A 15,279-nucleotide genomic window follows, 5' to 3' on the forward strand; every position below is an offset into this window, starting at 1 on the left:
TCCAAAAAAATGATTTTTATTCATAAAAAATAACTCCAAAATTTAACCCAACACTAGCAACTCATAATTTGGGTTATCAAAATAACACAGTATTTTTTAGTGTGTAATTCCCATCAAGAAAAAAGTAACTTTTTAATTAAAAAAAGCTTTATACCCAAAAATGCATTACTTGTTGAAAAACACCCCAAAAATGGTTCAGAATTTTGAAAACCCAGAACTCAATGTTGGTTGATTCATAACCCAACTTTTGGGTTGAATTTATATAACACAAATGCTGAGTTATGATAACTTAATGTTGGGTTATTACCAACCAAACTATTGGGTTGATTTATTAACCCAAAAGTTGAGTTATGCCAACTCAATGGTGGGTGATTGTAAATAATGAGATTAATAATAAAATTCCCTTTGAGAAAAAAGTAACTTTCTAATTAAAAAAAAAAGCCTAAAATACGTTACTTGTTGAAAACAACCCAAAAATGGTTCACAATTTTGAAAACCCAGAAATTGAGTTAAAATAATATCCTTCTAATACAAAAAAATGATTTTTATTCATAAAAAATAACTCCAAAATTTAACCCAACACTAGCAACTCATAATTTGGGTTATCAAAATAACACAGTATTTTTTAGTGTGTAATTCCCTTCAAGAAAAAAGTAGCTTTTTAATTAAAAAAAGCCTTTTACCCAAAAATGCGTTACTTGATGAAAAACACCCCAAAAATGGTTCAGAATTTTGAAAACCCAGAACTCAATGTTGGTTGATTCATAACCCAACTTTTGGGTTGAATTTATATAACACAAATGCTGAGTTATGATAACTTAATGTTGGGTTATTCCCAACCAAACTATTGGGTTGATTTATTAACCCAAAAGTTGAGTTATGCCAACTCAATGGTGGGTGATTGTAAATAATGAGATTAATAATAAAATTCCCTTTGAGAAAAAAGTAACTTTCTAATTAAAAAAAAAAAGCCTAAAATACGTTACTTGTTGAAAACAACCCAAAAATGGTTCACAATTTTGAAAACCCAGAACTTGAGTTAAAATAATATCCTTCTAATCCAAAAAAATGATTTTTATTCATAAAAAATAACTCCAAAATTTAACCCAACACTAGCAACTCATAATTTGGGTTATCAAAATAACACAGTATTTTTTAGTGTGTAATTCCCTTCAAGAAAAAAGTAACTTTTTAATTAAAAAAAGCCTTGTACCCAAAAATGCGTTACTTGATGAAAAACACCCCAAAAATGGTTCAGAATTTTGAAAACCCAGAACTCAATGTTGGTTGATTCATAACCCAACTTTTGGGTTGAATTTATATAACACAAATGCTGAGTTATGATAACTTAATGTTGGGTTATTCCCAACCAAACTATTGGGTTGATTTATTAACCCAAAAGTTGAGTTATGCCAACTCAATGGTGGGTGATTGTAAATAATGAGATTAATAATAAAATTCCCTTTGAGAAAAAAGTAACTTTCTAATTAAAAAAAAAAGCCTAAAATACGTTACTTGTTGAAAACAACCCAAAAATGGTTCACAATTTTGAAAACCCAGAACTTGAGTTAAAATAATATCCTTCTAATCCAAAAAAATTATTTTTTTTCATAAAAAATAACTCCAAAATTTAACCCAACACTAGCAACTCATAATTTGGGTTATCAAAATAACACAGTATTTTTAGTGTGTAATTCCCTTCAAGAAAAAAGTAACTTTTTAATTAAAAAAAGCCTTGTACCCAAAAATGCGTTACTTGATGAAAAACACCCCAAAAATGGTTCAGAATTTTGAAAACCCAGAACTCAATGTTGGTTGATTCATAACCCAACTTTTGGGTTGAATTTATATAACACAAATGCTGAGTTATGATAACTTAATGTTGGGTTATTCCCAACCAAACTATTGGGTTGATTTATTAACCCAAAAGTTGAGTTATGCCAACTCAATGGTGGGTGATTGTAAATAATGAGATTAATAATAAAATTCCCTTTGAGAAAAAAGCAACTTTCTAATTAAAAAAAAAAAGCCTAAAATACGTTACTTGTTGAAAACAACCCAAAAATGGTTCACAGTTTTGAAAACCCAGAAATTGAGTTAAAATAATATCCTTCTAATCCAAAAAAATGATTTTTATTCATAAAAAATAACTCCAAAATTTAACCCAACACTAGCAACTCATAATTTGGGTTATCAAAATAACACGGTATTTTTTAGTGTGTAATTCCCTTCAAGAAAAAAGTGCTTTTTAATTAAAAAAAGCCTTGTCCCAAAAATGCGTTACTTGATGAAAAACACCCCAAAAATGGTTCAGAATTTTGAAAACCCAGAACTCAATGTTGGTTGATTCATAACCCAACTTTTGGGTTGAATTTATATAACACAAATGCTGAGTTATGATAACTTAATGTTGGGTTATTCCCAACCAAACTATTGGGTTGATTTATTAACCCAAAAGTTGAGTTATGCCAACTCAATGGTGGGTGATTGTAAATAATGAGATTAATAATAAAATTCCCTTTGAGAAAAAAGCAACTTTCTAATTAAAAAAAAAAAGCCTAAAATACGTTACTTGTTGAAAACAACCCAAAAATGGTTCACAGTTTTGAAAACCCAGAAATTGAGTTAAAATAATATCCTTCTAATCCAAAAAAATGATTTTTATTCATAAAAAATAACTCCAAAATTTAACCCAACACTAGCAACTCATAATTTGGGTTATCAAAATAACACGGTATTTTTTAGTGTGTAATTCCCTTCAAGAAAAAAGTGCTTTTTAATTAAAAAAAGCCTTGTCCCAAAAATGCGTTACTTGATGAAAAACACCCCAAAAATGGTTCAGAATTTTGAAAACCCAGAACTCAATGTTGGTTGATTCATAACCCAACTTTTGGGTTGAATTTATATAACACAAATGCTGAGTTATGATAACTTAATGTTGGGTTATTCCCAACCAAACTATTGGGTTGATTTATTAACCCAAAAGTTGAGTTATGCCAACTCAATGGTGGGTGATTGTAAATAATGAGATTAATAATAAAATTCCCTTTGAGAAAAAAGTAACTTTCTAATTTAAAAAAAAAGCCTAAAATACGTTACTTGTTAAAAACAACCCAAAAATGGTTCACAATTTTGAAAACCCAGAAATTGAGTTAAAATAATATCCTTCTAATCCAAAAAAATGATTTGTATTCATAAAAAATAACTCCAAAATTTAACCCAACACTAGCAACTCATAATTTGGGTTATCAAAATAACACAGTATTTTTTAGTGTGTAATTCCCTTCAAGAAAAAAGTAGCTTTTTAATTAAAAAAAAGCCTTGTACCCAAAAATGCGTTACTTGATGAAAAACACCCCAAAAATGGTTCAGAATTTTGAAAACCCAGAACTCAATGTTGGTTGATTCATAACCCAACTTTTGGGTTGAATTTATATAACACAAATGCTGAGCTATGATAACTTAATGTTGGGTTATTCCCAACCAAACTATTGGGTTGATTTATTAACCCAAAAGTTGAGTTATGCCAACTCAATGGTGGGTGATTGTAAATAATGAGATTAATAATAAAATTCCCTTTGAGAAAAAAGTAACTTTCTAATTAAAAAAAAAAAGCCTAAAATACGTTACTTGTTGAAAACAACCCAAAAATGGTTCACAATTTTGAAAACCCAGAACTTGAGTTAAAATAATATCCTTCTAATCCAAAAAAATGATTTTTATTCATAAAAAATAACTCCAAAATTTAACCCAACACTAGCAACTCATAATTTGGGTTATCAAAATAACACAGTATTTTTTAGTGTGTAATTCCCTTCAAGAAAAAAGTAACTTTTTAATTAAAAAAAGCCTTGTACCCAAAAATGCGTTACTTGATGAAAAACACCCCAAAAATGGTTCAGAGTTTTGAAAACCCAGAACTCAATGTTGGTTGATTCTTAACCCAACTTTTGGGTTGAATTTATATAACACAAATGCTGAGTTATGATAACTTAATGTTGGGTTATTCCCAACCAAACTATTGGGTTGATTTATTAACCCAAAAGTTGAGTTATGCCAACTCAATGGTGGGTGATTGTAAATAATGAGATTAATAATAAAATTCCCTTTGAGAAAAAAGCAACTTTCTAATTTAAAAAAAAAAAGCCTAAAATACGTTACTTGTTGAAAACAACCCAAAAATGGTTCACAGTTTTGAAAACCCAGAAATTGAGTTAAAATAATATCCTTCTAATCCAAAAAAAGGATTTTTATTCATAAAAAATAACTCCAAAATTTAACCCAACACTAGCAACTCATAATTTGGGTTATCAAAATAACACGGTATTTTTTAGTGTGTAATTCCCTTCAAGAAAAAAGTGCTTTTTAATTAAAAAAAGCCTTGTCCCAAAAATGCGTTACTTGATGAAAAACACCCCAAAAATGGTTCAGAATTTTGAAAACCCAGAACTCCATGTTGGTTGATTCATAACCCAACTTTTGGGTTGAATTTATACAACACAAATGCTGAGTTATGATAACTTAATGTTGGGTTATTCCCAACCAAACTATTGGGTTGATTTATTAACCCAAAAGTTGAGTTATGCCAACTCAATGGTGGGTGATTGTAAATAATGAGATTAATAATAAAATTCCCTTTGAGAAAAAAGTAACTTTCTAATTTAAAAAAAAAGCCTAAAATACGTTACTTGTTGAAAACAACCCAAAAATGGTTCACAATTTTGAAAACCCAGAAATTGAGTTAAAATAATATCCTTCTAATCCAAAAAAATGATTTGTATTCATAAAAAATAACTCCAAAATTTAACCCAACACTAGCAACTCATAATTTGGGTTATCAAAATAACACAGTATTTTTTAGTGTGTAATTCCCTTCAAGAAAAAAGTAGCTTTTTAATTAAAAAAAAGCCTTGTACCCAAAAATGCGTTACTTGATGAAAAACACCCCAAAAATGGTTCAGAATTTTGAAAACCCAGAACTCAATGTTGGTTGATTCATAACCCAACTTTTGGGTTGAATTTATATAACACAAATGCTGAGCTATGATAACTTAATGTTGGGTTATTCCCAACCAAACTATTGGGTTGATTTATTAACCCAAAAGTTGAGTTATGCCAACTCAATGGTGGGTGATTGTAAATAATGAGATTAATAATAAAATTCCCTTTGAGAAAAAAGTAACTTTCTAATTAAAAAAAAAAAGCCTAAAATACGTTACTTGTTGAAAACAACCCAAAAATGGTTCACAATTTTGAAAACCCAGAACTTGAGTTAAAATAATATCCTTCTAATCCAAAAAAATGATTTTTATTCATAAAAAATAACTCCAAAATTTAACCCAACACTAGCAACTCATAATTTGGGTTATCAAAATAACACAGTATTTTTTAGTGTGTAATTCCCTTCAAGAAAAAAGTAACTTTTTAATTAAAAAAAGCCTTGTACCCAAAAATGCGTTACTTGATGAAAAACACCCCAAAAATGGTTCAGAGTTTTGAAAACCCAGAACTCAATGTTGGTTGATTCTTAACCCAACTTTTGGGTTGAATTTATATAACACAAATGCTGAGTTATGATAACTTAATGTTGGGTTATTCCCAACCAAGCTATTGGGTTGATTTATTAACCCAAAAGTTGAGTTATGCCAACTCAATGGTGGGTGATTGTAAATAATGAGATTAATAATAAAATTCTCTTTGAGAAAAAAGTAACTTTCTAATTTAAAAAAAAAAGCCTAAAATACGTTACTTGTTGAAAACAACCCAAAAATGGTTCACAATTTTGAAAACCCAGAAATTGAGTTAAAATAATATCCTTCTAATCCAAAAAAATGATTTTTATTCATAAAAAATAACTCCAAAATTTAACCCAACACTAGCAACTCATAATTTGGGTTATCAAAATAACACAGTATGTTTTAGTGTGTAATTCCCTTCAAGAAAAAAGTAGCTTTTTAATTAAAAAAAGCCTTGTACCCAAAAATGTGTTACTTGATGAAAAACACCCCAAAAATGGTTCAGAATTTTGAAAACCCAGAACTCAATGTTGGTTGATTCATAACCCAACTTTTGGGTTGAATTTATACAACACAAATGCTGAGTTATGATAACTTAATGTTGGGTTATTCCCAACCAAACTATTGGGTTGATTTATTAACCCAAAAGTTGAGTTATGCCAACTCAATGGTGGGTGATTGTAAATAATGAGATTAATAATACAATTCCCTTTGAGAAAAAAGTAACTTTCTAATTTAAAAAAAAAAAAGCCTAAAATATGTTACTTGTTGAAAACAACCCAAAAATGGTTCACAATTTTGAAAACCCAGAACTTGAGTTAAAATAATATCCTTCTAATAAAAAAAAAAAAATTTTTATTCATAAAAAATAACTCCAAAATTTAACCCAACACTAGCAACTCATAATTTGGGTTATCAAAATAACACAGTATTTTTTAGTGTGTAATTCCCTTCAAGAAAAAAGTTACTTTTTAATTAAAAAAAGCCTTGTACCCAAAAATGCGTTACTTGATGAAAAACACCCCAAAAATGGTTCAGAGTTTTGAAAACCCAGAACTCAATGTTGGTTGATTCTTAACCCAACTTTTGGGTTGAATTTATATAACACAAATGCTGAGTTATGATAACTTAATGTTGGGTTATTCCCAACCAAACTATTGGGTTGATTTATTAACCCAAAAGTTGAGTTATGCCAACTCAATGGTGGGTGATTGTAAATAATGAGATTAATAATAAAATTCCCTTTGAGAAAAAAGTAACTTTCTAATTTAAAAAAAAAAAGCCTAAAATACGTTACTTGTTGAAAACAACCCAAAAATGGTTCACAATTTTGAAAACCCAGAACTTGAGTTAAAATAATATCCTTCTAATCCAAAAAAATGATTTTTATTCATAAAAAATAACTCCAAAATTTAACCCAACACTAGCAACTCATAATTTGGGTTATCAAAATAACACAGTATTTTTTAGTGTGTAATTCCCTTCAAGAAAAAAGTAACTTTTTAATTAAAAAAAGCCTTGTACCCAAAAATGCGTTACTTGATGAAAAACACCCCAAAAATGGTTCAGAATTTTGAAAACCCAGAACTCAATGTTGGTTGATTCATAACCCAACTTTTGGGTTGAATTTATATAACACAAATGCTGAGTTATGCTAACTTAATGTTGCATTATTCCCAACCAAACTATTGGGTTGATTTATTAACCCAAAAGTTGAGTTATGCCAACTCAATGGTGGGTGATTGTAAATAATGAAATTAATAATAAAATTCCCTTTGAGAAAAAAAGTAACTTTCTAATTTTTAAAAAAAAGCCTAAAATATGTTACTTGTTGAAAACAACCCAAAAATGGTTCACAATTTTGAAAACCCAGAAATTGAGTTAAAATAATATCCTTCTAATCCAAAAAAATGATTTTTATTCATAAAAAATAACTCCAAAATTTAACCCAACACTAGTAACTCATAATTTGGGTTATCAAAATAACACAGTATTTTTTAGTGTGTAATTCCCATCAAGAAAAAAGTAACTTTTTAATTAAAAAAAGCCTTGTACCCAAAAATGCGTTACTTGTTGAAAAACACCCCAAAAATGGTTCAGAATTTTGAAAACCCAGAACTCAATGTTGGTTGATTCATAACCCAACTTTTGGGTTGAATTTATATAACACAAATGCTGAGCTATGATAACTTAATGTTGGGTTATTCCCAACCAAACTATTGGGTTGATTTATTAACCCAAAAGTTGAGTTATGCCAACTCAATGGTGGGTGATTGTAAATAATGAGATTAATAATAAAATTCCCTTTGAGAAAAAAGTAACTTTCTAATTGAAAAAAAAAAGTCTAAAATACGTTACTTGTTGAAAACAACCCAAAAATGGTTCACAATTTTGAAAACCCAGAAATTGAGTTAAAATAATATCCTTCTAATCCAAAAAAATGATTTTTATTCATAAAAAATAACTCCAAATTTTAACCCAACACTAGCAACTCATAATTTGGGTTATCAAAATAACACAGTATTTTTTAGTGTGTAATTCCCTTCAAGAAAAAAGTAACTTTTTAATTAAAAAAAAGCCTTGTACCCAAAAATGCGTTACTTGATGAAAAACACCCCAAAAATGGTTCAGAGTTTTGAAAACCCAGAACTCAATGTTGGTTGATTCTTAACCCAACTTTTGGGTTGAATTTATATAACACAAATGCTGAGTTATGATAACTTAATGTTGGGTTATTCCCAACCAAACTATTGGGTTGATTTATTAACCCAGAAGTTGAGTTACGATAACTCAACGTTGCTTGATTGTAAATAATGTTAATGAGATGAATCCATAATAAAATTCCCTTTAGGAAAAATAGTTACTTTTTAATGAAAATTTTAAAAAAGCCTAAAATACGTTACTCGTTGACAAACAACCCAAAAATGGTTCACAATTTTGAAAACCCAGAAATTGAGTTTAAATAATGGATTTGTATTCATAAAAAATAACTCCAAAATTAAACCCAACCCTATAGCAAGTCATAATTTGGGTTATCAAAATAACCCAGTATTTTTTTTTTTAGCGTGTAGTAAATGATTCATTCTGGGTGTGTGTGTGTGTTTAACGATTAACCTGCGAAGACGAGGAAGGAAAAGGACAGAGTGAAAGTGACATTTTTTGGGGGGGAGAAAGTTGCACTTACAGCCAGTTGCTGGCGTTGGCGGAGAGGAGCGCGCAGCAGAGCATCAGCACGCACCGCAACACACACTCCTCCGTCATCTCGGCGGTAAATGTCGAGGAAATAATCCCGTGATGGAGAGTCGGTGTCAGAATTGGCAACTAAAAAAAAAAAAAAGAAAAAAAAAAAAAGAAGTGGAGATGGAGGAGATGAGAAATGAGGCTGCTAATCCATCGCATCCAGCGGTTCAGACGCGCGGCTTCTCGGTGCGTCCCCCCCGGTCCTCTTCCTCCCGGTGCGCCGTCAAGATGATGCGGCCAAACACTTCACGCCTCCTCGGAGAGAAGTGACGCACTCCGAGGGGGTTGGAGACATCCAGCGCACCCAAAAACCATGCATGCGCCGAGCGTAATTACGCACGGGGGTCTTCGCGCACACGTATGCGCACGCATGCACACACACACACACACACACACGCGCACACACACACACGCGCCACCGTTCGTCGCCGCGTCTGGCGGAGAGGAGAGTGTGTATGCTGTCTTCAGTGGAGGGGCGGTGCGTGGATGTGGAGGTATGGCAGAGGGATGGGAGTTTTAGGGGGGGATGAGGGAGGCGGGTTTGTGTGTGTGTGTGTGTGTGTGTGTGTGTGTGTGTGTGTGTGTGTGTGTGTGTGTGTGTGTGTGTGTGTGTGCGTGTTCTGGCAATGCTTACCTAATGGGGACATCACCTTTAGGGCAGTGGTCCCCAACCTTTTTGTAGACATTTAAAGTCATTTTGATAGTAGGCTAATATAGACACTTACATCATGTGTTGCCTTCATTATCACACTTATATAATAACGGACCGGTCAACGCTTGAAAATTTGTCCCACGGACCGGGGGAGTGGAATAATGGTATTTTTTAATTTTTTTTATTTATTTGTCCTAAAGAAATACAATCATGTGTGCTTACAGTCTGTATCCCTGCAGACTGTATTGATCTATATTGATATATATAGTATATATTGTGTTTTTTATGTTGATTTAATACAAAAAAAAATTTTTTTTTTCTTTTTTTTTTTTTAATTTCTTGTGCGGCCCGGTACCAATCGGTCCACGGACCACGGTGGTTGGGGACCACTGCTTTAGGGGACCTCTGACGGTATGGGGACCAAAAACCAGGTCCCCTAGGGCAGTGGTCCCCAACCACCGGTCCGTGGATCGACTGGTACCGGGCCGCACAAGAAATTAAAAAAAAAAAAAAAAGAAAAAAAAAAAAGTTTATTTTTATTTTTATTAATCAACAAAGAACACAAGATAAGCTTACAATTAATGCACCAACCCAAAAAACCTCCCTCCCTCATTCACACTCATTCGCACACAAGGGTTGTTTCTTTCTGTTATTAATATTCTGGTTCCTACATTATATATCAATATATATCAATACAGTCTGCAGGGATACAGTCCGTAAGCACACATGATTGTATTTGTCTATGACAAAACAAAAAAATCAAAAAAATACCGTACCCCCCTTCCCCCACCGGTCCGCAGGACATATTTTCAAGCGTTGAACGGTCCGCAGTTACAAAAAGGTTGGGGACCACTGCCCTAGAGAAACCTTTTTAAATGATAGTCAGATCCATTCTGTATTCTGAGGATCATGTCATAATTTAATTTTTTGTTTTTTTTCAAATGCATGGTCCTCAGTAGTCACGTACAAATTTGTGTGAATTATGCACAATTATTTAAATTTGGTCCCCATGAACCATATAAACTCTTTTTTTTCCCTCCAGGGGCCCCAGTAAGAATGATCAGCACATTACTTCATCAATCCAGAGATTTAAAGACTTGGTCCCCATTCTAAATGATAACCAGTATGTGTGTGTGTGTGTGTGTGTGTGTGTGTGTGTGTGTGTGTGTGTGTGTGTGTGTGTGTGTGTGTGTGTGTGTGTGTGCGCGTGTTCTGGCAATGCTTACCTAATGGGGACATCACCTTTAGGGCAGTGGTCCCCAACCTTTTTATAGACATTTAAAGTCATTTTGATAGTAGGCTAATATAGACACTTACATCATGGGTTGCCTTCATTATCACACTTATATAATAACGGACCGGTCAACGCTTGAAAATTTGTCCCACGGACCGGGGGAGTGGAATAATGGTATTTTTTAATTTTTTTATTTATTTGTCCTAAAGAAATACAATCATGTGTGCTTACAGTCTGTATCCCTGCAGACTGTATTAATCTATATTGATATATATAGTATATATTGTGTTTTTTTTGTTGATTTAATAAAAAAAATTTAAACTTTTTTTTAAATTTTTTTTAAAATTTTTTTTTATTTCTTGTGCGGCCCGGTACCAATCGGTCCACGGACCACGGTGGTTGGGGACCACTGCTTTAGGGGACCTCTGACGGTATGGGGACCAAAAACCAGGTCCCCTAGGGCAGTGGTCCCCAACCACCGGGCCGCAGCCCGGTACCGGTCCGTGGATCGACTGGTACCGGGCCGCACAAGAAATTAAAAAAAAAAAAAAAAAAAGTTTATTTTTATTTTTATTAATCAACAAAGAACACAAGATAAGCTTACAATTAATGCACCAACCCAAAAAACCTCCCTCCCTCATTCACACTCATTCGCACGAAAGGGTTGTTTCTTTCTGTTATTAATATTCTGGTTCCTACATTATATATCAATATATATTAATACAGTCTGCAGGGATACAGTCCGTAAGCACACATGACTGTATTTTTTTTATGACAAAACAAAAAAATTTAAAAAAATACCGTACACCCCTTCCCCCACCGGTCCGCGGGACATATTTTCAAGCGTTGAACGGTCCGCAGTTACAAAAAGGTTGGGGACCACTGCCCTAGGGAAACCTTTTTAAATGATAGTCAGATCCATTCTGTATTCTGAGGATCATGTCATAATTTATTTTTTTGTTTTTTTTCAAATGCATGGTCCTCAGTAGTCACGTACAAATTTGTGTGAATTATGCAAAATTATTTAAATTTGGTCCCCATGAACCATATCAACTCTTTTTTTTCCCTCCAGGGGCCCCAGTAAGAATGATCAGCACATTACTTCATCAATCCAGAGATTTAAAGACTTGGTCCCCATTCTAAATCATAACCAGTATGTGTGTGTGTGTGTGTGTGTGTGTGTGTGTGTGTGTGTGTGTGTGTGTGTGTGTGTGTGTGTGTGTGTGTGTGTGTGTGTGTGTGTGTGTGTGTGTGTGTGTGTGTGTGTGTGTGTGTGTTTTAGAGGTCCCCGGGGAGGATGCAATAGCACAGCCATTCACTAATGGCCTCCCCAGCCATCCCCGCTCCTCTCCAACACTCACATAAACACGCTCGCTTTCACTTGCACGCGCACGCGCGCACACGCCTCCGACCGCCCCCCCACCCCCTTGGCAGCGGCCGCGCACTCCCTGTCACACACACTTTTTTTTTTTTTTTTTTTTTTTTTTTTTTTTTTTTTTTTTTTTTTTTTTTTTTTTGCGGTCAGCGGGCTATTTAAAGCCGGGCTGCAAAAACGTCTGCGTTGGAAAGGCTGGCAAAATCACAAATAACGCGACAAATGGGAGGAGGCGTCCGATTGGTGGATTGGGAGAAGGTGAGGCTCACGTGACCCAGATGATGGCGTGCCTGGAAGCAAACAAAAAAATGATTAAAAAAAAAAAAAAAAAGTGTGTTAATTCCTGCATGCTTCCCTCAAATTCATCACGTTTTTTTTTTTTTTGAAGCTACACCAACCTTTCCAAAATATACCACACATTAGGGGTGTCCAAAGATTTTTTTTTTCGAGTGAATCGCGATTATTTGTAACGATTCATAATTTATATATAAAAAAAAAAAAAATCATTATTATTATTATTATTATTATTATATTTTTAAAAAAAACCTTTTTTTTAAGATATATGTGCGCAAGTTCTAGCTATTAGGCTGTTTTATTTTTTTAAATTTTGTTTTACTTTTTATTTTACTTGTTGGGGGCATTCACTATTTGTGGTTCTAGTGTTGTTGTTGTTGTTTTAAATGCACTGTAGCACTTTGAGGTTGTTTGTTCAATGTAAAGTGCTTTTACAAATAAAATTTATTATTATTATTATGTATTTTATTTTTTTTAATCCGTCTGTGTTTATTAAATGTTTGTGTATAAATTTATTAAACAAAACCCGTTTTATTTGAAGAAAGTAATTTGCACATTTATCGGAGCTGTTTATTTTATGGAGGAATGTCGTTTTAATCAGCTGGCACTGATGTTGAATCTAGAATCGGTTGGAATCGAGATATGTTGTTGTAAATGCACAATATGTTTTTTTTTAAATTTAATATGTTGCACAAAGAAGTAGCAAAGACCAACTACTGGCCTGATGCGTTCATGAAAGTTTGTTTTTTCATGCACTTGAAATAAATTGTTCTAATAGAGAAAAATAACCTTTGTGAATGTTCAAGCATAGATAAAGAACTATAGCTGTAGACCACAGGTGTCAAACTCAAGGCCAGGGGGCTAAATCTGTCCCCCCGCATGATTTCAGGTGGGCCGCCACCTCATATCATGTGATCCTGCCGCATCATTTTAAGTGGCCTGCATGTATCATTTTATGTGGCCCGCTTCAATTGATATGACCCAACACGTCATTTTACGTGTATGTCATTTTATGTGTTATGCCGAGTTAATTTAAGGTGGCCCACCTTGTCATTTTTTGTGGTCCTGCCACATCATTGTATGTGGGCCCGCATGTATCATTTCATATGGCCCAACATGTTATTTTATGTGTATGCCGTGTTTAATTGAAATTACCCGCCACATCCGCATCATTTTACTTGGCTTGACAAATTATTTGACATGTTATGTCGTCTTAATTTAAGGTGGCCCGCTATGTCATTTTATGTCATACTGCATGGCGCTTTATTTTACATGGCCCGACGCATCATTTTACGTGTTATGCCGAGTTAATTTTATGTGGCCCACCGCATTATTTTATGTGTATGCCGTATTAATTTATGTGGCCTGCTATGTCATTTTAGGTGATATGCCGCCTTAATTTAAATTGCCCGCCACATCATTTTATATAATATGCAGCATTATTTTACACGGCCCGACGCATCGTTTTACATGTTATGTCATCTTAATTTAGTGTGGCCCACCATATCATTTAATGTGGCCTTCATGTATCGTTTTATGTGGCCCGCTTCAATTGTCGTGGCCCAACACGTCATTTTACGTGTATGCTGTGTTAATGTGGCCTGTTATATCATTTTATGTCATACTGTATGCCGCTTTATTTTACATGGCCCACCGCATCAATTTATTTGTTATGCCGAGTTAATTCAAGTTGGCCCACCTTGGCATTTTATGTGGTCCCAGGTGTTATTTTATTAATTTCATGTGTATGCCGTATTAATTTAAGTGGCCTGCGATGTCATTTTATGTGATATGCCGCCTTAATTTAAATTGCCCGCCACGTAATTTTATGTGGTCTGCCACATCAAAATGATGTGGCCTGCATGTATTATTTGATGTGGCCCACCGTATCATTTTATGTGTATGCCGTTTAAATTTATGTTGCCTGCTATGTCATTTTATGTGATATTCCGCCTTAATTTAAATTGTCCGCCATGTCATTTTATGTAATATGCCGTATTATTTTACATGGCCCGACGCATCATTTTACATGTTATGTCATCTTAATTTAAAGTGGACCACCAACATATCATTTAATATGGCCTGCCCCATCATTTTATGAGTTTTGCCATATTCATTTGATTTGATATGGCATATTATTTTACATTGCCCAACGCATCATTTTACATGTTATGTTGTCTTAATTTAATGTGGCCCACCATATCATTTTATGTGGCCTGCCCCATCATTTTATGAGTTTTGCCGTGTTAATTTGATGTGATATGCCACATTAATTATGTTGCCCACCACGTTATTTTATGTAATATGCTGTTTTATTTTATGTGGCCTGCCACAACATTTATGTGGCCTGCAAAATAATGCTAGGATATTACCTGATGCTGCAACAAGCTAAGCAAGTTATCCATCAATCTGTTGGTAAAAGTTATGGACATCAAATACTTTCTTATGCAAATTGTGTGACGAAGCTATTATTTATTCATATTCATGCATATTGACTGTGGGCAGCCATAATTGTGATGTGGCCCTCAGTAAAAACGGGTTTGACACAGCCGCTGTAGACCAAGAAACAAACAAAAAAAAAGTATTATGTTCCTTTAAGACTTCAAACAATATTTTGAGTGAAGCACATTTTAGCAAAATGTTCAAAAAAGACGTTAAAAAAATTGCATGAATGCATCTCATACTTGTTCATTTGTCAGATCATTAGGAATAATTATGGTACTTTTTTTTTTGTTTCCGACAAAGTTACATTCGGGAACATCATTTTTACCCTTGCACGGATCAACATGTCTGAAAAAAAGTAGGTACAAACCCCGTTTCCATACGAGTTGGGAAATTGTGTTAGATGTAAATATAAACGGAATACATTGATTTGCAAATCATTGTATTCCGTTAATGTTTACATCTAACACAATTTCCCAACTCATATGGAAACGGGGTTTGTAGAAGCCGAGCGTAATTAGGAGCT

The 15,279-nt window shown here is 33.5% G+C and overlaps 1 protein-coding gene across 1 annotated transcript in view; it reads right to left on the minus strand.

Annotated features, from left to right (window-relative positions):
• The window catches only part of wnt4 (wingless-type MMTV integration site family, member 4), a 92,648-nt gene extending 83,428 nt beyond the window's left edge, over positions 1–9,220 (minus strand). Inside the window, exon 1 of the mRNA XM_062045303.1 lies at positions 8,701–9,220. Coding sequence (XP_061901287.1) covers positions 8,701–8,777 — 77 coding nt within the window. The 5' untranslated portion in view covers positions 8,778–9,220. The remainder of the gene's footprint in view (positions 1–8,700) is intronic.
• Between the last annotated feature and the right edge of the window lie 6,059 nt (positions 9,221–15,279).

This window comes from Entelurus aequoreus, linkage group LG01, assembly GCF_033978785.1.
Source record: "Entelurus aequoreus isolate RoL-2023_Sb linkage group LG01, RoL_Eaeq_v1.1, whole genome shotgun sequence".
NCBI classification, from domain to species: Eukaryota; Metazoa; Chordata; class Actinopteri; order Syngnathiformes; family Syngnathidae; genus Entelurus; species Entelurus aequoreus.